This window comes from Odontesthes bonariensis, chromosome 7 (assembly GCF_027942865.1).
Source record: "Odontesthes bonariensis isolate fOdoBon6 chromosome 7, fOdoBon6.hap1, whole genome shotgun sequence".
In the NCBI taxonomy this organism is placed as follows: Eukaryota; Metazoa; Chordata; class Actinopteri; order Atheriniformes; family Atherinopsidae; genus Odontesthes; species Odontesthes bonariensis.
In genome coordinates, this window is record NC_134512.1 from 472,065 (window position 1) to 493,611 (window position 21,547).

The 21,547-nt window shown below is 45.5% G+C and overlaps 1 protein-coding gene across 1 annotated transcript; it reads left to right on the top strand.

Moving 5' to 3' along the window:
• The first annotated feature begins 16,375 nt into the window (after window positions 1-16,375).
• LOC142384574 (uncharacterized) lies at window positions 16,376-20,169 on the top strand. Its single transcript, XM_075470872.1, has 3 exons — window positions 16,376-16,763; window positions 17,363-17,593; window positions 18,747-20,169. The coding sequence occupies exons 1-3, from the start codon at window positions 16,538-16,540 to the stop codon at window positions 19,592-19,594; spliced, it is 1,305 nt and encodes a 434-aa protein (XP_075326987.1). The 5' UTR covers window positions 16,376-16,537; the 3' UTR covers window positions 19,595-20,169.
• Window positions 20,170-21,547: the final 1,378 nt, after the last annotated feature.

A 21,547-nucleotide genomic window follows, 5' to 3' on the forward strand; every position in this document is an offset into this window, starting at 1 on the left:
CCTCTGTGTGCTGTCACTCAAAAGGAAAGCTTAAAAACCAGATTGTTGATCATCTAATGAGACGTAGAATTGATCCAAGTTGATTAATACCATTACTCTAACTTAATACAAGGTTGTTCACTCCATTACCTGAAAAGAGTGAGTTCAACTCATTGTCTATTTTCTATTCAGCAAAGTGGACCTCGATCAAAATAACACATTGTGGCAGTATTATTCTATTTATTCATTATTTATTATTATTCTAAAATAATAAAGTGCATGGGTTAGCTCAGCTGGCCACATGAAAGTATAGATTACCGCCATCTCTTGTATTTCTGGTTGAACTGTACTGTGACCTGATACTGTTATTTCTACACTATCCCTGATGCTGGCTGGTTAAAACCCCCATCAGATTTTACACTGGGGCATGTCCCCCCCTAAAAGGGGTCCCGGCGAGTCCTATACTCCTGAGTAATTCAAAAGTAAAATTAACTTTTGTTGAAAGAAGCAGGAGACATTCATGCAAATAACGAATGTCATGGAAAGATGAGGACTTCAAGGAATTTGGGGGTAAAGTAAAATTTAACAAATTACAAAGTGTATTTTAAAGAATTCATATCTGTAGAGTAATTCAGTCGAGAACTGACTAATCTACAATAGTTGTTTTTATACATGACCTAATCAGGTGAGCTATATGTGAAAAAGAAGCATTGAAATTGCCCTTTAATTCTTAAATGGGCAGCGGAAGTGGAGCAGCTGCTTCAATGTTGGGAAAATGGTAAGGCAAATTTTTTTTTTGTGATCAAATTTTTATTGTATTTTGTGTCAAACAAAAAAAAAAAACAAATACACAACACATGAAACGACAATGGACGACAATCAAAATCCATACCAGCACCCCCCCCCCCCACACACACACACACACACACAGGTCTCCTTCCCAGCTCACTCACCCGGTCCTAATAGAAAACACAAAGAAAAAAGTTTATCAAAAAGAAAAAAAAAAAGAAAGAAAAGAAAAAAAAAGTCAAATTTTAATAGTTTTGGGTGGGTTGGGAATTGTCAAGCTGGGAAACTGGGCCTAACCGAGTTCACCCATAGTTGTGTGGTACCACTGCCAACTATTCCCCCCTGGTTTTTTACTATGCAATGGTGGATCTTGAGTTGGTCAAAGTGCGTAATGATGCTGAGGAGGAAAGGGACATGAAGTATTTGACAAATGTGCATTTATGTACCAAATATTCTGAAGGGGTTCAGATCTACACAGATGGCTCTAAGGATCCTGAAACAGGGAAGACTGCAGCTGCAGTGTTTATCCCAAAGTATGAGAATGAAATTTAAAAAAGAATGTCTGACCACCTTGCAGTTTATTCAGTGGAGCTATTTGCAATCTGCCTTGTGTTGGAATGGATTGAAGGTGTTAAAACCAAATGTAATATTATTTTCTCTTATTCTTTGTCAGCATTGACTAGTATCCTACACGGCAAGTCAGTGTGTAGACCCGACTTATGATGTTTTTCAAAGTCTTTTCAGACTGCATCAGCAAAACATTTTAGTTAATTTCTTATGGGTTCCATCTCATTCAGGTATTAAAGGGAATGCAGTTGCAGACCAGCTTGCTAAGGATGCTTTAAATGTTGAAGATCAGTTGAACATTCCACTTAGTAAAGCAGAAGTTAAGCACATTATAGTCTCTAAAACGATAGGCTTATGGCAGGGGCAGTAGGACAGGGAGAGTAAGGGTAGCTTCCTTCGCACTGTACAAAAGCAGGTTTCCACTAGAAGACAGTGTAGCTGAGGTTGTAAGGAAGAACAGGTAATAACTAGGCTTAGGATAGGGCACACTAGGCTGAATCATACTCTTCATATCATTGGCAAGCATGCCACAGGTCATTGTATTAACTGCAGGGAAATGGAGACTGTCCGTCATGTTTTGTTAGAATGCCAAGCGTACAGCATAGAAAGAGGTATTCTGCTAGAGGAGGTTAGAGAACTGGGGGAGACCAGGCTCTCTCTTGAGGGACTACTTTCCTTTTCTGTGCCCTCAGCTTGGAGATTTGTGTTTAATTTCTTAAAGACTACAGGACTTTTTGAAAGGATTTAGTTTATTATTTATTTAGTGAATTGTTTATTCATTTGTCTATTTATTTTCTTTCTTTCTTTTATTTGATTTTGTCACTCCTTCGTCGACGCTCCACACCCGCGGTTACATAATTGTGCCGTTGGTGGCAGTAATGCAACATTACGGATGCTAACCGCCAATAAATTACAAGAAGAAGAAGCAGCTGTACTATTGACTATGGCTGTATAGTATATAGTTCAGCTTGTAAAACATCCCTCCTAAAACTGGACAGAATACAATTTAAGGCCCTGAGAATAGCTTTAGGAGCTATGAAAACAACTCCTACAAGTGCGCTGCTGGTGGAAGCAGAGGAAACCCCTCTCAGTTTAAGATTTAAAAAACTTTCCTTAACATATTGGGTTAGACTGCAGGGAAATGTTAACAATCCAGCAACAACAGTGCTTCACGATTGCTGGGAGTATCTCAAGAAAACAAAGGGATTTGGATGGGACATTGATGATACTGCAGGTCAGTATGGACTAAAAGATCTAACGTTCAGCCCTGCATTAGCTATGAGCAGTGTTCCGCCATGGATTCTTCCTGCTCCTGAAACAAATATAAATCTACTTGAGGAAAAGAAAGATCATCCAGATCAGCAAAGCTTTGCAATAGTATGTAAAAACTATCTGAGTTCTTCATATCATGGGTACATACACATTTACACAGATGGATCAAAAGATATACAAAATGGACACTGTGGCATAGGAATATATATACAAGAATTCAACCAAACATATGGATACAGATTGAGTAATTTATTATCAATATACTCAGTTGAAATGACAGGAATAATAACTGCTTTGAGGTGGATTGAGGAAGTTAAACCCCTTAAGTCAGTCATATGCACTGATTCAATGGCAGTCTTACAAAGCCTTGTGTCAGGAAATTCAATAAGAGAAGACCTGGTTATAGAAATGAGACATCTGTTAGCACACCTTAGAAACCTTGGAACTGTAGTCCAGTTATGTTGGGTTCCAGCACATATTGGGATTAAAGGTAACGAAGTAGCTGACAAAATAGCCAAAAAATCTCTTAAACAAGATCACATAGCTATCCATATTCCATTGGGGAAAGGGGAAGCTAAAACAATAATTAAAGAGAAGACTATGGAAAGATGGCAGGAAGAATGGGATGCTGATACCAATGGAAGACAATATTTTAAAGTTCAGAGTCATGTTGGGGGGAAAAGGGTTACAGCAGTGGGTGTGAACAGAAGAGAAGAGGTAGTGTATACTAGACTGAGACTAGGGCACACAGGCCTTAATGCAACAATACAAATAATGGGGAAAAGTGATGGCCATTGTGTTGACTGTAAGGTTAAAGAAGATGTAGATCATGTTTTATTTCATTGTACAAAGTATAATGATTGCAGAAAGGAATGGTTTGAAAAAGAAGAAGAATCAGGAATCCATAACATACTGGAGGAACAAGCAGGGTTCATACACATTTTGACCAAAAGATTTCCATGACTTTTCCAAGACTTTTCCATGACTTTAAACAAAATTTCCATGACCAAACATTTGGTGAAAACTCGGTGTATACATGAAAAAGTGATCAAATGTAGTATTAAAACTAACAATGAGAATTCCAAAGCATACAGTATTATCTCAAATGACACAAATGAATGAGAACAAATAGTTTGATTAAAAGAATAAACATTTATAGATTCAAGTTCAGAAGCAGGTGCGTGTTACGATTGCGCCCCCTGCCCCCATCCCTCAAGTGGATCTGTCCATACCGCCATTACAGGATCTCCGCGGATCCTTAAAAAGCATTAAAAAGTCTTAAATAAAAAATACGTTTTTTAAGGTCTTAAAATGTCTTAAATTTCGCCGATTTTCGAAGAGTGGCATTAAATTTCATCTGGGCGGAATGAAAGAAAGATATGTCTGGAGAGAGCTTTTGTGTGTGCGCCAGTACTTCCGGTGAAAACTTCCGGTGATTTGACAGCTAGGGCGTCAGGTTAGGGCCAGTGGCCGTAAACAAAGGTTATAGCCGAGAAGAAAGATGATAATATAACGTAGCTAAAAGGACTAGCTTTCTTCAGTAGCCCAATGCTTACCGATTTAGCAAGCCTAGCAGCCTCGTTGCTAATGCTAGCCACCGTAACGTTAGCAACCATACCCGACGTCAAGGAGTTGGCTGAGCAGGTTATGGAAGGGCTGGCAGAGTTAACTTCATAATGGGTGAGTGCAGGTTTCATTCACTTGTTTTCATTCTTTCACAGGATTGATTCACTTCATTGGTTTATCCGATTGCTGGCCGTCTATGGTTGCTATGGCCAACGAACTTTTCAGTAGTATTCAGCGTATGCCTGCTTATAATTTGCGCGTATTTCTTTTTAAAGCATATACATTTATTTCAAACTCAGCATAAATGAACGACCTGAAAATATGAATGTTACAAATTTCCATGACTTTTCCAAAACTTTTGCGATTTTATTTTTTTCAAGCACTTTTTCAGGCCTGGAAATGACCATTTTAAAATTCCATGACTTTTCCAGGTTTTTCATGACCGTACGAACCCTGAACAAGGAATGCAGAGAAATAGAATTAAGGCTCTTATCCATTACCTAAAGATAACAGATTTAATTAAAATAATTTAATATACGTTTTGGTTTGTTTGTTTATTTGATTCTGTTTATTTGCTTTAGGTATTTATTTTCTTATTTTAGTTATTATTTATCTACACTTCAATATGAAAAAGTGATATAGTCTGGCCAGTTCCTTTACACACTCCTGTACAGTAGGTGGCGGTATACACACTAAATGCTGTAACCCGCGAAGAAGAAGAAGAAGAAGAAGGAGAAGATTTTTTTGATTTTTAACAAAACATTTATTGACAATGATCCAACAATACAACTTTACACAATCAGGTCACATAAGCTAAATAAATAAATAAATAAATAAATATTTACATTAGTAGCTTGTTGTATATTAGTTCTTGATTCGAAACAGTGCACAGTACATTGTTAAAACCCCACACTTGCAAGAAACTATTTATATCCCCCGTGGCTCTGTGGAAGCAAAACTCCAACCTCAACCTGGCCTTGATGTTGCACTTCCACAGAGCCACGGCGTCAAGATGAGGTCCAGTCTGCAATTTATCACGGCGAGTTATATAAATGGACATTTTTGCCTCCGAGATTAAATAATTTAAAATGCGGGATTTAAAACTAGTGCCTCGACTGTGATGCACACCGTAGATAAAAACAGAATTGGTAAAAACCACGCCAAAAAGGCTAAAAACTCTTGTTAAAAATTGTAAAAAACTAGTCAACCGTACACAATCTATAAAAACATGAAAAACACTCTCGGACAACCTACAAAAAGGACACTCATTTAAAACCCCAGGACTGATGACCGATAAAAACGAGTGTGTGGCGATGGCGCCGTGAAGAATTCTCCACTGGAGGTCACCAGTCCGTTTCTTTATAGGAGGCTTGTACAAAGTCCTCCACTGTGGTTTTTGTCCTCTAAATTTGTCGCTCCAGACACAGCTAGGTCTTTTGTTGAGAGTTCTTTTGTTAAATATCCTTGTACAGTATGTGTACAGTATTTTTGGTCCAGTTTTACATAAATCCATCCCTGGCACGACACTCTGCAGCAGGGGACCATCGTCTTCCGCAAAACCTGGGTCCAGGACCACATCTGGGAACGGGTCGTTTTGGTCAGGCAGGCACTTTTTTGTTGCATGAAGCTCCAGGAGCCGCCTCTCCCCAGCCATCAGCCGCTCCTTCACCCGCTCCAGGAATCGCTGTACCAGCCTGGCGGACCGGACTCCAAGCAGCGAGCCAACCTCCTGGACGTCAGAGAGGTCAGGTCCAGCAACCCGCACGAGACGCCGCAGGGTCACCGTCCCGGACCTGGACAAAACCTCAGACAGACCCGGCACACTGCTGTCGCTGACGTCCAGCCTTGCTCCACACACCAGTGGTTCTTTTAAAAGCCAATACAGAGAATTATGCGTTTTTGCTCTTTGCAGTTTAAAAAGAGCACAGGATTTAAAAACACCCTGATAAAATTGAGGCAACCCTTTTAACTTTAAAAAGCTAAAATTTGTTAAAAACAGAGCAGCATCCAGCCCCAGAAAGTTAACACGTCTGAGGATACAGCTGGCCACGTCTTTCCATACAGGAGATCCTGTCAGGTATTTTTGTATGAACTGTAAACGAAATGTAGCTGTTCTACTGGCCAGGTGGACAAGGCCCTGGCCCCCCTCCTCTCGTGGTAAAAACAAGACAGATTGTGGCACCCAGTGTAGACCATCCCAAAAAAAGTCGACCATCTCTGACTGTATTTTGACTAATGATCCAGATGGTGGGTCTAACACCGACAGTTTGTGCCACAACTGTGAGGCAACAAGGTTGTTTAAAACCAGCACTCTGCCTCTATACGACATTTGCGAGTGCAGCCATTTCCACTTTGCCAGTTTGTTCTTTATTTTTTGCTCGACATTTTCCCATTTTTTATTCACAATTTCTTTACTGCCTAAAACACACCAAGATATTTAAAACCATCTGTTTTCCAAATAAGACCTTGAGGGAGAACTGGGAGCCCATCAGTCCATTCACCAACAGCCAGGGCTTCGCTTTTCCCCCAGTTCACCCTCGCAGCAGACAGTGCAGAGAACTTATCTGTGATCTTGGTTAAAATGCTAACATCTTGCTGATCTTTTATAAAAACAACAACATCATCAGCGTAGGCAGATAAAACCATTTTGTTATTAAAACCGGGTAAAACCAGACCACAAACAGTCGAGCGTATTTTCTGGAGGAGGGGTTCCAGGGAGAGTGCGTAGAGCATCCCCGAGAGCGCGCAGCCCTGCCGAACGCCTCTACGCACCCTAAAAGGAGCACACAGGCTACCGTTGATCTTCAGCACACTCTCAATGTCACTGTACAGAACCTGGATCTTGGCAATAAGACCCTCGCTGAACCCAAACTTCCTCATGGTTTTCCAGAGGAAGCCGTGTTCAACGCGGTCAAAAGCCTTTTCTTGATCTAATGAAATCAAGCCGTTTTGTAAACCCAATGAACCAGAGACTTCCAGAACATCCCGAATTAGGTAGATGTTATCTACCATGGACCTGCTGGGGACGCAGTAGGTCTGGTCCCGGTGGATGGCCTGCTCCATAGCTTTCCCCAGCCTCGTGGCCAGGGCCTTGGAGAGGATTTTGTAGTCCGTGCAGAGGAGGGACACAGGGCGCCAGTTCTTGATGTCCTGCAGGTTGCCTTTCTTGGACTTTCATTGTAGACATCTAGCAGGTCTTTTGCCAGAATGTCCCAGTAGGCCTTGTAGAACTCCACAGTGAGCCCATCAACGCCTGGGGACCTCTGGCCCTGGATGCCGAGGAGGGCTGTGTGGAGTTCTTGAAGCCCCAGAGGGCACTCCAGCTCGGAGTTGGTCTCCTCAGAGACCTGGGGTAGTTCATTGCAGAACTCCTGAAACAGTTCCTCGTTCTCTTGGTATTCACTGTGGAATAACGAACGGTAAAACTCCACTGCCCTCCTCCTTATCTCACCCGGCTCACTCAACGGCTGCCCTGTGTCCGACAGCAAAGAGTGGATCTGCTTCCTCTGCCCGTGCTTCCTCTCCAAGTTAAAGAAAAAGCTAGAGGGAGCATCCATCTCCTTGATGTTCTGGACCGGGGACCTGACCAATGCGCCTTGGACCTTGCTTTCCAGCAGGTTTGCTAAAGTTAGCCTTTTAGACTTGAGAGCTTCAATATGCTCTCGATTTCCTGTGGATTCACTAAGTCGTTCTAATTCCACTATATTTATCTCCAGATCTCTGATAGATCCGGTAATGTCACTGGTGACATTGAGAGTGTGCTGCTGACTCAGCAGCTTTATTTGAACTTTACCATGGTCCCACCACTGTTTAAGACAAGTAAAATCAGATTTTCTTTGTCTAAAACCAGTCCAAAAATAACATAAAACCTCCCTAAAACTCCGATCATAAGTTAGAGCAGAATTAAAATGCCAGTAAGCGCTTCTAGGTAAAATGTTTCTGATTAAAACACTACCTAAAAGCAACGAGTGATCTGTAAAAGCCACCGGTAAAATCTGGCAAGTTTTAAACACGTTAAAATGGTGTTTAAAACAATAAAAACGATCAAGACGAGCTAAAGAGATTCTATTTTCATTGATGTGGGACCATGTGTACTGCCTGGAGCCTGCATGCATCCTTCTCCATACATCCACCAGGCCATGAGACGAGACCAGCCGCTGCAACGCGTGTTGGGCCGCTGGAATGCGGCTCTGCGTGATTACGGTCTAAAAACTCGTTTTCAGTGCAATTAAAATCCCCACCTATAAAAACATAATCCTCAGACCCACAATCACCCAGCCGTTCCCCAATTTTCTCATAAAAACGCTTCTTCTCTGCATTGGTGATAGGAGCATAAATATTAATAAAAACTATACTAAAATGATCAAACTGTGTCTTCACTAAAAGACACCTCCCCTGAACGACGTGTTCAATTACTGTGGAGTTTGGGGTGAAAGCTCTAGAAAAGAGAAAGCCGACCCCTGCACTCTGGGAGGTGCCATGACTTAGTATGACCTCCCCCCTCCACTCTCTGCTCCAGTCTGTTTCCACTAAATGATCACTGTGCGTTTCTTGCAAATAAATGACATCAATTTTCTTTTGCTCTAAGGTTTGATAAATTAAAGCCCGTTTTTCAGCCTCCCTCGCCCCGTTAAGATTCAAAGATGCTATTTTAAAAGAATCCATATTGGGTAAAAGGCTAAAAACTATGTACAAAAAGACTTTAAATAATGTTAAAGTGCTGCTGTGCATCATTTTTCTTAGAGCTGTTTTCTAACCTTTGTCATTATTTTCTTTAACCTGTAAATTTCTGTTTCTGTAAATCCCGATGTTTCTTTATTCCTAATATGATACCTCGCAGAGAAGTAAAAATTTTCAAATTAGGAAAATGGCTCTCAATTTTTTATCCCTTTCAGCCCTTTAGTGTCTTTCAAAAATATTTTAAAAGATTCTGCAGGGTATCTAGCTTCTTTGCTGCTAGATTGTGACACAGATAATTCGCTGCTGTCAGAGAACCAGCTCTCGGCGTCGCTGCTGTCCGACACCTCCTTTCTCTCTGCAACCAGCTTGCTTGCCTGTTTACTGGCCTGAACAGCAGTCACCACATTCCTCCGTTTGCTTCGCCTCTTTATCGGGGCAGAAGCCTCCAGCTCCATCGCCTCCTCTGCCTCACTTTTATCTCCCTCCACTCCAGCACCAAAAACCGACTCTGCACTGTTCTGTCCGTCCACCTGCACCTCTCCTTTCTCTCCCTGATCTCCACACACTAAATGCTCCTCATCCCCCTGCTCTGTCTGCACACCGTCACCCTCCACTATACTTTCACCATCATTCACCCCATCAACACACAACACCGTGCTCCCATCTTCTCCCACACATCCACTCATTTTCACACTCTTCACAACTTCTATCGACACCTCAACCTTACCTTCCCCTGGCTCCTCCGCAGCAGCCGCGGGCTCCTCCGCGGCAGCCGCGGGCCCCTCCGCAGCCGCAGCGGGCTCCTCCGCAGCCGCAGCGGGCTCCTCCGCAGCCGCAGCGGGCCCCTCCGCAGCCGCAGCGGGCTCCTCCGTAGCAGCAGCCTCACCAGGTGGGTCTCTCACCTGCTCAGCAGCAGCAGCAGCGGGCTGCTGCTTCGCCGCACTCGGCGGGGCCGGCCCGGCCCTGTCTGGGCACATTTTAATAATGTGGCCCTCCTGGCCGCAGCCAAAACACTTCATGCCAGACGATGTAGCAAAAAGCACATAATCAAATTCGTCAACTCTCACCGTAAATTTAACTCTTCATCCCGTCTATTTAAAATCATAAACAGCTGTCGTCTGTGCGAGACAACATGTTTTAGCAGCGGCGACTTACACCCAGACGCTATCTTTTTAATGGGCGACACCACCTTACCATGCCTCGACAGCTCTCTAATCAAGAACTCGTCGCTGATAAACGGAGGCACATTTGACAGCGTTATTTTAGTCGCTGGTAACGTTAGTGGCGTTACCTGTAAAAACAGTCCGTCCACCGAAACGCCAGTCTCCACCAGCTGCTGAGCCTGCTCCACCTTCTCCACAAATAACACAACGGCTCCACTCATCCGAGCCGCCGACTTAATGGCCCCATGCCCAATCACCTCTCCCACCGCCAAACAAACTTCCTCCACGCTGCACGGAGACCCAGCGCCTACCTTGACGCCGTTCCTCCGTGTCAGCGTGGAGAAAGACCCACCACCAGACATCCCAACCACCATGGCGCCGCCAGACGCCGGCCAGCCAGGCACGCCTGACGGCCACACCCGAACCGAAAACAAAAAAACCCCCTAAAAACGTGACAAAACTAACACAAAACTACAATTAAACAACTAACATAAACACCAGTGAAAAGACAGTAAGAAAAAACAAAGATAGAATAGATAATCACTCGCGCTCTCTTTCGCTCTTCTTCCGCCCTCCACTCACCCTCCTCTCACGCGGCGGCGAAGAAGAAGAAGAAAAAGAAGAAGAAAAAGAAGAAGATTGATTTTTACAAAAACATTTATTCACATTTTAACATAATACATCACACTGTGTCAATCTGTAAAACAGGATAAATTAGTGCTCAAGAAAAGGTGCAAACTGCAGTTCATTATTAACATCAATGGAACAAAGAATATCGTTAAAACACCAGATGCTTTTAAAACGTTGGAGGTCGTCTGTGAGTTTGTAAAAGTAAAACTCCAGCCTCAGTCTGCACCTGAGGTTGCAGCACCACACAGAGGCCGCCTCCTGACCCGCTTTGTCCGTCACTTTGTTCTTTCTAGAAACATAAATAGCCAACTTAGCTTCACCCACGATAAAATTTAAAAGCTGAAACTTCTGTTTGTCTGTTTTTTTATATCCTGCGCCATAGATAAAACGTGTGATGCTAAAAGACTCATTAAATAGGTTAAACACTGTGGTTAAAAGAGTGAAGAGCACTGTGAGTCTCTGACACTCGCTAAAAACGTGATAAACTGTCTCCCGAAGGAGACAGAAAGGGCACTGGTTAGACACAGCCGGGTTTAAAACAGAGATAAAAGCATTGGAGGCGATGGCACCATGTAAAATCCTCCACTGGAGGTCGGCAGTCCGTTTCTTTATGGGAGGCTTGTAGAGAACTCGCCATTGTGGACCGGCTCCATCGGCTCCCAACCTGCCGGTCCACACGGTGGGCTCCCTGTCGCAGAGCCCCCTCCTGTTGAGCACTGTCACACAGAGGTGGTAGAGAGTCCTCCTTCCAGCCGTGCAGAAGTCGATGCTCCCGGGGTTCCCGAGTAGAGGCCCACTGAGTTCCCCAAGCTGGGGACTCACGTTGACCCCAGGAAAAGGGTCTCCAGGGTCCGGCTCCACCCCTCTGCCGTAGTCCAGGAGGAGGCCTTTCTCCTTGCCAGAGAGCCTCCGCCTCCAGAGCTCCAGTACCCGCTCTGCCACCCTGGCGGACCTGATGCCGAGGAGAGAGCCCACGGCCTGCGAGTCCGTCAGCGCCGGCCCCGCAGTGTCCACCAGCTGCTGGAACACCACAACCTTTTTCCTGCACAGTGCTGTTCCCAGTCCAGGCGTAGCTTCGCTGGACACGTCCAGACGGGCCCCGTGCACCAGTGGCTCCTGCAGCAGCCAGAACAGGGAGGCAGAGCTTTGTCGCGAGTCAAGTTTAAAAAGGACCCATGACTTAAAAACACTGTGATAAAAAGGAGGCAACCCATTTAAAGTTAATAAATTGCAATCCCAAAAACAGAGCAGCATCCAGTCCCAGGTCACCTGCACGTTTAAAAATGCAGCCGGCCACTTCTCTCCACACCAAGTCCGCCGGACCTCTTAAAAACCTTTGGACAAACTGAAGCCTGAAAGTGGAGGCCCTGCTGGCCAGGTGGATGAGGCCCTGGCCCCCCTCCTCTCTCGGTAAAAACAGCACCCCCTGTGGCACCCAATGCCGACCATTCCAAAAAAAGTCGACAATCTTTGCTTGTACCTGAGCCAGTAGACCTGATGGGGGGTCCACGCAGGCCAGGCGGTGCCACAGCAGAGATGCTACCAGGTTGTTCAGCACCAGCACTCTACCCCTATAAGACATCTGGGGGAGCAGCCATGTCCATTTTTGTAGTTTGCCTACAACCTTTTCTGTGACGCCCTCCCAGTTCCTCCTGGTCATCTCCTCACACCCGAGGAAGACGCCAAGGTATTTCAGCCCCTCTCTGCTCCATTGCAGGTGCTGAGGGAGAACTGGGAGGCCATCACACCATCTGCCCACAGCAAGGGCTTCACTCTTCCTCCAGTTCACCCTCGCTGCGGACAGAGTGTTAAAGGAGGCGGCTAGTTCAACTAAAAGATCTACTTCTCTCTGGGATCCGATCAGAACAATGACGTCATCTGCGTAGGCAGACAACACAATGCTCTGTTTAAAACCAGGTAAAAGCAGGCCATCTATGCGTGTGCGAATCTTACAGAGGAGGGGCTCCAGGGAGAGTGCATAGAGCATCCCAGACAGAGCACAGTCCTGCCGGATGCCTCTATGCACCCTGAAAGGAGCACACAGACTGCCGTTGAACTTCAGCATACTCTCAATGTTACAGTATAACACCCGGATCTTGGCTATAAAACCAGCGCTGAACCCAAACCTCTCCATGGTTTTCCAGAGGAAGTTGTGCTCAACGCGGTCAAAAGCCTTTTCCTGGTCTAACGAAATGAGACCAGTATCAATGCCCAATGAGCTGGAGACCTCCAAAACATCCCGAATCAGGTAGACATTGTCTACCATAGACCTGCCAGGTACACAATAGGTCTGATCCCGGTGGATGACCTGCTCATAGCATTCCTCAGCCTGTTCGCCAAGGCCTTGGACAGGATTTTATAATCTGTACACAGGAGCGACACAGGGCGCCAGTTCTTTATCTCCTGAAGGTTGCCTTTCTTTGGCAGGAGGGTGACAGCAGCCCTGCGACAGGACAGCGGCAGGGAACCCGAAGCCAAGCTCTCGTTAAAAACAGCTAAAACGTCGGGTGCTAAAATGTGCCAGAAGGCCTTATAAAACTCGACAGTCAGACCGTCGATGCCGGGAGCCCTCCGTCCCTGCATGCCCTGCAGAGCAGCCTGCAGCTCCAAAAGCTGTAAGGGCTGCTCCAGCTGTGCGCTGGTCTCCTCAGAGACCTGAGGCAGCTCACCACAGAACTCCTCAAACAGTGCATCATTCTCCTCGTATGCACTCGCATAGAGGGATGCGTAAAAATCCACAGCTCGCTGTCTGATATCTGCAGTGTCAGTGAGTTCTTGCCCTGTGTCGGAGAGCAGAGAGTGGATTACCTTGGCCTGACCACGCTTCTTCTCCAGGCCGAAGAAGTAGCTAGAGGGAGCATCCATCTCGGAGATGTTTAGGAACCGGGATCGGACCAGTGCACCCTGCACCTTTGTGTCCAGCAGGTTGGCCAGAGCCATCTTTTTAGATTTGAGGACTTCAATACATCCTCGATTTCCTGTGGAAGTGGCAACTGTCTCCAGTTCCACGATCGCAGTCTCCAGGTCCTGTATAGATCGACAGGCATCCCGTGTAACATTGAGAGTGTACTGCTGGCACAAGAGTTTTATCTCAGTCTTGCCATGGTCCCACCACTGCCTGAGACACGTAAAATCACCCTTCCTAAGTCTAAAAATGGCCCAAAAATAACTTAAAGCTTCTTTAAAACCTTTATCAAACGTCAGCGCTGAATTAAAATGCCAGTACGCACTCCTGGGTAAAACATTCTTTAGAACAACATGACATAAAACCAAAGAGTGGTCAGTAAAACCGACTGGCATGATCGTACAGCCCTTAAAAACATTAAAATGATGTTTAAAACAATAAAAGCGATCAAGCCTGGCCGAGGAGATCCTATTGTCTGTCAGGTGGGACCATGTGTACTGCCTGCAGTCTGTGTGCGTCCTTCTCCACACATCCACCAGGCCGTGGGAGCAGACCAGCCGCCTCAGAGCGAGCTGGGAGGCTGGATGAGGCTCTGCATGGTTACGGTCTAAAACCGCGTCTCCAGTACAGTTAAAATCCCCCCCCAAGAATAAAAAATCCTCCGAGCCACAGCAGTTCAGTCTGTCGTTGACTTGATTAAAAAAGCTCTCCCTCCCTGGACCATTGGTCGGAGCATATATATTTACAAAAAACAGTGTGTGGTGTTCAAACTTTGCTTTGATTAAAAGGCACCTCCCTGGTACAATGTGCTCGACCTCCAGAGACAACGGAGTGAATGTTCTGGAGAAGATGAAGCCTACTCCTGCACTCTGAGTGCTGTGATGGCTTAAAAACACTTCACCTTCCCACTCCCTGTTCCAGTCTGCCTCGTTGCTGGCATCGCTGTGGATTTCTTGTAAAAACATCACATCTATCTTTTTTCTCCGTGCTGTGTCAAAAACCAGAGCCCTTTTTCTGGCCTCCCTGGCTCCGTTGACGTTTAACGTCCCTATTTTTAAACTGTTCATGGTAAAGGAGGTGTTAAAACCAAAGACAGTAAAATGGAGAAGTAAAACCAGTTCTAAAACCCTCATCATTAAAGTCCGATTTGACTTCTCACTTTGATCATGTGTTTCCTTAGTCTGTAAATTTCCCGATCAGTGAGACCTGAGGAAGCTTTGTGCTGAATAAGGCGTCTCGCTGAGACGTAAAACTTTAGCAGATCTGGAAAACGCTGCTCTAGCCGCAGGCCCTTCATGCCCTTAGTCTGGTGCAGGAAGGTCTGGAACACCTCAGCGGGATACAGGTCACCCTCCTGACTGACGGTTGTCTGACTAAGAGACAGCTCGCTGCAGTCAGACACACCGCCCTCGCTGTCGCTGCTGCCTGCGTCGCTCACTCCAGCCTCCAGCCGGCCGGCCTTACAGCCCCCCACAACCTTCACCACATTTTTGCGCTTGCTGCGACGTTTTACAGAAACAAAGTTCTCCCCAGACTCACAGGTCTCCATGAGTCCAGCTTCAGCAGCTAAAGCACCTGGACACGCTGCAGGGAGGACACTCACCTCACCTGCAACCTCACCCGTCTCACACACCTTACCTGTCTCACACACCTTACCTGCCTCACTTACCTTACCTGCCTCACTTACCTTACCTGCCTCACACACCTTACCTGTCTCACTTACCTTACCTGCCTCACTTACCTTACCTGCCTCACTTACCTTACCTGCCTCACACACCTTACCTGCCTCACTTACCTTACCTGCCTCACTTACCTTACCTGCCTCACTTACCTTACCTGCCTCACACACCTTACCTGCCTCACTTACCTTACCTGCCTCACACACCTTACCTGTCTCACACACCTTACCTGCCTCACTTACCTTACCTGCCTCACTTACCTTACCTGCCTCACACACCTTACCTGCCTCACTTACCTTACCTGTCTCACACACCTTACCTGCCTCACTTACCTTACCTGCCTCACTTACCTTACCTGCCTCACACACCTTACCTGTCTCACACACCTTACCTGCCTCACTTACCTTACCTGCCTCACTTACCTTACCTGCCTCACACACCTTACCTGTCTCACTTACCTTACCTGCCTTACTTACCTTACCTGTCTCACACACCTTACCTGTCTCACACACCTTACGTGTCTCACTTACCTTACCTGTTTCACTTATTGGACCCGTCTCACACACCTTACCTGTCTCACTTGCCTTACCTGGTTCACTTATTGTACCTGTCTCACACACCTTACCCGTTTCACTTACCTTGCCTCTAACTTCACCCTCCTCCCTTTCCCCCTCGCGGCTCACCCCCCGCTGGCTCTGTGTCTGCCCCCCCGGACGCCCAGCCGCGGCTCCATCAGAGCCGGGGGCAGGACCCTCCCGCCCGGAGAAGCCGCCCGCCGCCATTGCGGCTTCTCAGCAGTGCTGGGAAGCACGCCCAACAAACGCTACAAAAAAAACTAAAACTAAACTCACAAGACAAAGTACTCAGAAAGACACAACTAATGAAACATTGAAACAAAGAAAACCAAGAATAGAGAATAAAGATGACAAAAACCACTTTTTCTCTCTCTTTCGCTCTGCTCTTCCTCTCACACACCTCTCACTCGAAGAAGAAGAAAAAGAAAAAGAAGAAAAAGAAGAAGAAAAGAAGAAGAAAAAGAAGAAGAAAAAGAAGAAGAAAAGGAAGAAGAAAAAGAAGAAGAAGAAAAAGAAAAAGAAAAAGAAAAAGAAAAAGAAAAAGAAAAAGAAAAAGAAAAAGAAAAAGAAATCAGCACAGCCCTCATAATAGAGACTCTCTGCTATCAGCCAGCTGCAGGAGAGCAGCACATTTCCCAGGAATTCCTCTCCGGAACCAAAGTAACGAGCCTTTGTTCAACCGGGACATTGAGCCTGGACGGAAAAACTATTAGCTTAACCTGCTAGCTGTACATGAACAAAGCCGGACAGCGCGAACATTTCACCTTTTCTTCTTTACTGGCGCCTGTGTCTGTCTGCGGTAACATGTCCGGAGTGGAGCTGCTGAGGCAGCTGGTGCAGCAGCGGCTAACGGCGGCGGCTGAGGACATAGTGGAGCTGTTTGTGAAAACCATGGCACAGCACGAGCAGCTGGCTCACGGTTCTGTGAAGGCAGCGGAGAGTCGGCAACACGCGGCAGGTTGGTGACGTCACACTGCTTCTGTTACACTTTGGGATGTGGAACATGTTCAGAGTACCTTCAGTAGCCCGATTCTGTCACCGGAAGCCCAGCTGGAGAAATATGAAGTCACACAAAGTATACAAAGTATAGTGGTCCCAGGTAAGGGAGGCGGGGGGGGGGGGGGCAGAAAAGAGTTGGTGCTTAAAGTGCTTCACTGGCCTGAAATTTAAACTTAAAACAATAACCTGTCATACCACATATTCCAGTTCAGATCAGCGTGCTAAGTGAGGATTCTGCTAAACATGGCACTGGTGGCCAGAAATCTCCTTTTCCTTCCCGGTAAGGCTTATTGAACAGTCAGTGTTCCACTGGTGTGCTCAGTGGCTGTTTAACCAGGTTTTTAGGCTCAGAGGGGTTTTTAAACTTGTTTATCATTTCAAATAAATGGAAGAAAACAGATAAAAGTGGCTGGGACTGTGTGAAACTGTCAGCAGTTCAGTCAGTTCTCCACTTTTGACAAATAAGTCGTATTTGATTTATCATGTCATCATCTGCATTTGATCTGCTCTGATCAGATTCTCAGAGAATATGTATCTGTGTTTTGGTCATTCTTCCAGATGTGCAGCAGGTGTTGGCCAACCAGCCGGGACCTCTAGAGCAGCAGAAGTGGAAATCGAGTTTGGATGACAGCTATACTTCTCCCCCACACATTGAAGAGGAAAAGGAGGGATTGTGGAGCAGCCGGGATGGACAGCAGCTACAAGGAACGGGCCGGTTCCCTCTGAGGGTCCGCGTGAAGACCGAGAGTCCTGAGGAAAAGGGACCCGACTGTTCACACAGTTTGAAAGGTACAGATCCATTGTGTTGCTGGTTGGAGATGTTCATTATCCTCAACACAACGACTACAATAAAAGAAAGCCCTGTAGAGGAAATTGGTGGTAAACACACTTAAAGGGCTAATCCTGGTTAAAGGTTAAAGAAGGAAACAACCAGATGATCAGGTTAAAACAGAGGTAGACATGAGCTCCCGAGTGATGACTGGGTGCTGCTGAAATCAAATCATTTCAACAAAGTCATTCTGATAACTGCCCTAACTCTTCCAGAAAAGAAAACATGTTCTACGCTGCACTTTCTAATCAAAGTAAAAATACAAAAGTGTGTGTGTGTGTGTGTGTGTGTGTGTGTGTGTGGGTGTGTGTGTGTGTGTGTGTGTGTGTGTGTGTGACGTCCTCGTTTCTGCTTGGGTCAGAGGGAAGTAACATAAAACCTGTCCAGGTGGCCAGGTGGTAGGTTAGAGTGTGGAAACACAGGGTCAACAATGCAATGAAATGTGTTGGATGAGATTAGTCAATAAGAAATGATAATAGTTTAAAAAAAACAACTAGCGACAGTGATGATGTGGCCCTCGGTGATGATGTGGCCCTCGGTGATGATGTGGCCCTCAGTGATGATGTGGCCCTCGGTGATGATGTGGCCCTCGGTGATGATGTGGCCCTCAGTGATGATGTGGCCCTCGGTGATGATGTGGCCCTCAGTGATGATGTGGCCCTCAGTGTTGGTGACTGCACAGTCCAGTGGTGTGGCAGCAGTGATGGAATCCCCCGGCGGCCCCTCACAGACTCCCACCCTCCACATTAATGTGTGTGCTCAGCTGAGCAGCAGAATCAGGTCACCTGACCAAATGCTTGCAGATTTTTCCTGACTGCACTGATGGAGCTCCTTATTGGACAGTTTGTTGGATTGTCCGCCCAACGAGCTGCTTCTTATTAGCTCAGTAACTGGAAAAATATTTGAACTTTTTATGGCACTTTTTTAGTACACCAAGTCAGAGAAACATGGAGTATTCTGGGAATATTTCACAAATGATTTTTCATCGTCATTTCATTATCTTCTCAGTGTACTTTCATTGTGTCACTTCACAGCACCCGTCATCTTTACAGACAAAGTGATGGAGTCAAACTCCTGACATGATAAACCCTGATCTTGACATTTGTTTTCCAGTTGGACCTGCAGCTAATCTGGAGCTGCCGGGGTGTGGATGGGTGGAGCCCATCGAGCAGCAGGAGCCCAGGACCACTGTGAAACAGGAGGACCCCGAGGCCTGGCCCATGAGACGGGAACATATCGCTGTGAAAGAGAAAAGTGCAAAGTTCTCCCAGCAGCCAGTGAGAAGTGAGCACGATGAAGCCAAAGCTCCGGTCTGTCTGACTCCTCCCGAACTAGAGGAGAAGCCCGCAGGCAGCAGATCCCCTGAGCAGATGGAAACGGAGAGCGGTGGGGAGGACCCTGGTGGTCCGGCAGTAGTCCAACAGTCAGCCAGTGAGAAGACATCCAACTCCTCTGAGAGTGAAACTGAAGACAGTGATGATGAGTGGAAGAAACCAAACGGAACGCAGTCCTACTCCAAGCTGATGAAAGGCAGCGAAGCGGCCGGGCAGCTGAATCCCGTCAGACAGGACAATACTGTGGACTCCTCTGATGCTGAGACAGAGGACAGTGACTGTGAGCAGAGCAAAGACTCTGGTGTGACCAACAAACCCCCCCCACACCTCAGACTCCCCCCCAAGCAGCAGCACAGGGCCGGCTCAGAAGCACACTCAGGTCGGCCGACTTTCTGTTGTCCTCGCTGCGATAAACGTTTTCTTCACAAAGCCAACCTGAGGACGCACATGAGAAGCCATCCTGCAGATCCTGCAGATCCTGCATCCTGCTCAGTAAGGAGGAAAGGGGCTTCTCTGAGGACCCCCAAGACCAAAGACAAGGAGGACAAATCCCCCCAAAAACATTTACATGGGAGAAAAGCCAACGTAAAGCCTGACAAAGACCCATGCTACAAGTGGAGTCAGTAGCTCAGGTGGAGCGAGGGGATGCACATCAGGAATTGCTGAATTTTCGCAGTGATACTAAACATTTCTTTGACGTGGTTTTGATAACATTATGTTGAGTTGTTCTCAGCCCAGGACTGCTGCTGTTCTACAGTAAGAGCCCCAGTTCATCTCTTGACTCGTTGCTACTGTTATTTTTATGGGCTCTGCTGTGCATCAGGTACCGTTTTCAGGACTCATTGAGTCCATTCACGTTGGTTTATCATTCAATTTGTCATCAGTTTGAAAATAAATATCAGTTTTCCCAGATGTTGGTAATTACATATTTTTCTGGTCAAACAAACTCTCACTTTGGGATTAGTGTCTGGCTAAATTGATTTTCTGTGTGTAACAGCTTGGAATATAGATCTTTAATAAATGACAAAGTTGTATCTCTATCTACAAATGAGTGATTGGTTGGAGTTCTGAATTTTATGGAGGTGTATTATTATCTTTAATCAGAAGCTAAACTTTTGTACTGTTTCCTCTCAAACTGCCTTCACACTCTGCTTGTGTGCAGATATGTTCTTCATTCATTTTCTAATAAAAAGTTGAGCTTGCCCATGTTGTTTCCAGTTTGAGTTGTTCTCTTTGCACTCCGCTGACATCACTGCCTTCCTGTCTGTTTGGCTTCACAGATAGTAACAGATAAAGTGGCTTCAGCAGACTTCTTGCTGACATGGACCACACAAACTAGGAAACATATATGATCTTAACGGTGCTATTTGGAAGTCTTTTCAGTATGGGTTCGAATCGGATTCTAAGGATACTTCTTGTAGCGAACTCAAATGTGGATTTAATGTGGAACCTAATCTTTACATTATCATTGTTGTGGGGGAATGTTGAATCAAAGACAGATTTCCACACCAGGAAGAGACAGACACCATCCTCTATTTACAACAACCTTTGTCTTTTAGAGATGTTTTGGGGGACTCTCTGACCAGATCTGTCCCATAACTTATCTGGAGGACATTAAAATAACTGCTAACAAAAGCTATCTGTGAACAAACCCTTTTCCTCTGAGTGAGGAGCCTCAGACAGACCAAATGTTCCCCCTGCCTGGACATGCAAATCCCCCCTTTAATCTAACAGGACAAGAAACGGACCTCTCACATCTCTACCAACTATTCTCTTCAGATTCCCAATCAGTTGGATTTTTAAACCGGGTTAAATATGTTTTATACCTTTGTACAGGTTCTTGAAGGTTTTCAATGATATCACAAGCTGCATTTTGTAACTTTTTCACCATCATACTTGGTACAATAAGGAAGAAATCATTATTTAGGAAAATGACTTTGAACTTTTCTTTGGAGCCACATTGCTACCTAGTGGTCTGTTGCACCGAGTAGTTCAACCTAAATTAATTCAGTAATCAGACATTGATATGAAGTAACTCAACTGTTAACTGATGTTCCATTGTCAAACACAGGAAGATAACATTGTTTGGTTCTTTATTCATATGTTAAGATCAGATTTATTGTCATGGAGATGCAGGAAATGACTCCTCCGCATTTAACCATCCAGGTGGGCACCTGTTGAACACACACAGGGTCACACACTCATGGAGATCTGTCTCATATACACTCTAAATAAAGTGGGCTGGTATGAAAATCAAACCTACTAAGTCTAGAAGTATCTCAATAAGTAGAGGGAAATTAAGTGATAGAAAGTTTGTAATAGATGAGGAAAGCATTCCAATAATTAGGGAAAAGGCAGTAAAGAGTTTAGGCAGGTGGTACCAGGCAGACATGAATGATGGAGAGTAGGCAGTGCAGTTTCTGAAAGATGTTGCTGAGGGACTGGATAGAATAGATAAATCAATGCTTCCAGGAAAGTTGAAGCTGTGGTGTCTGCAATTTGGATTGTTTCCTAGGTTGATGTGGCCACTGTCTGTGTATGAGATTCCATTATCTGTTGTAGAAAAAATGGAAAGATTAG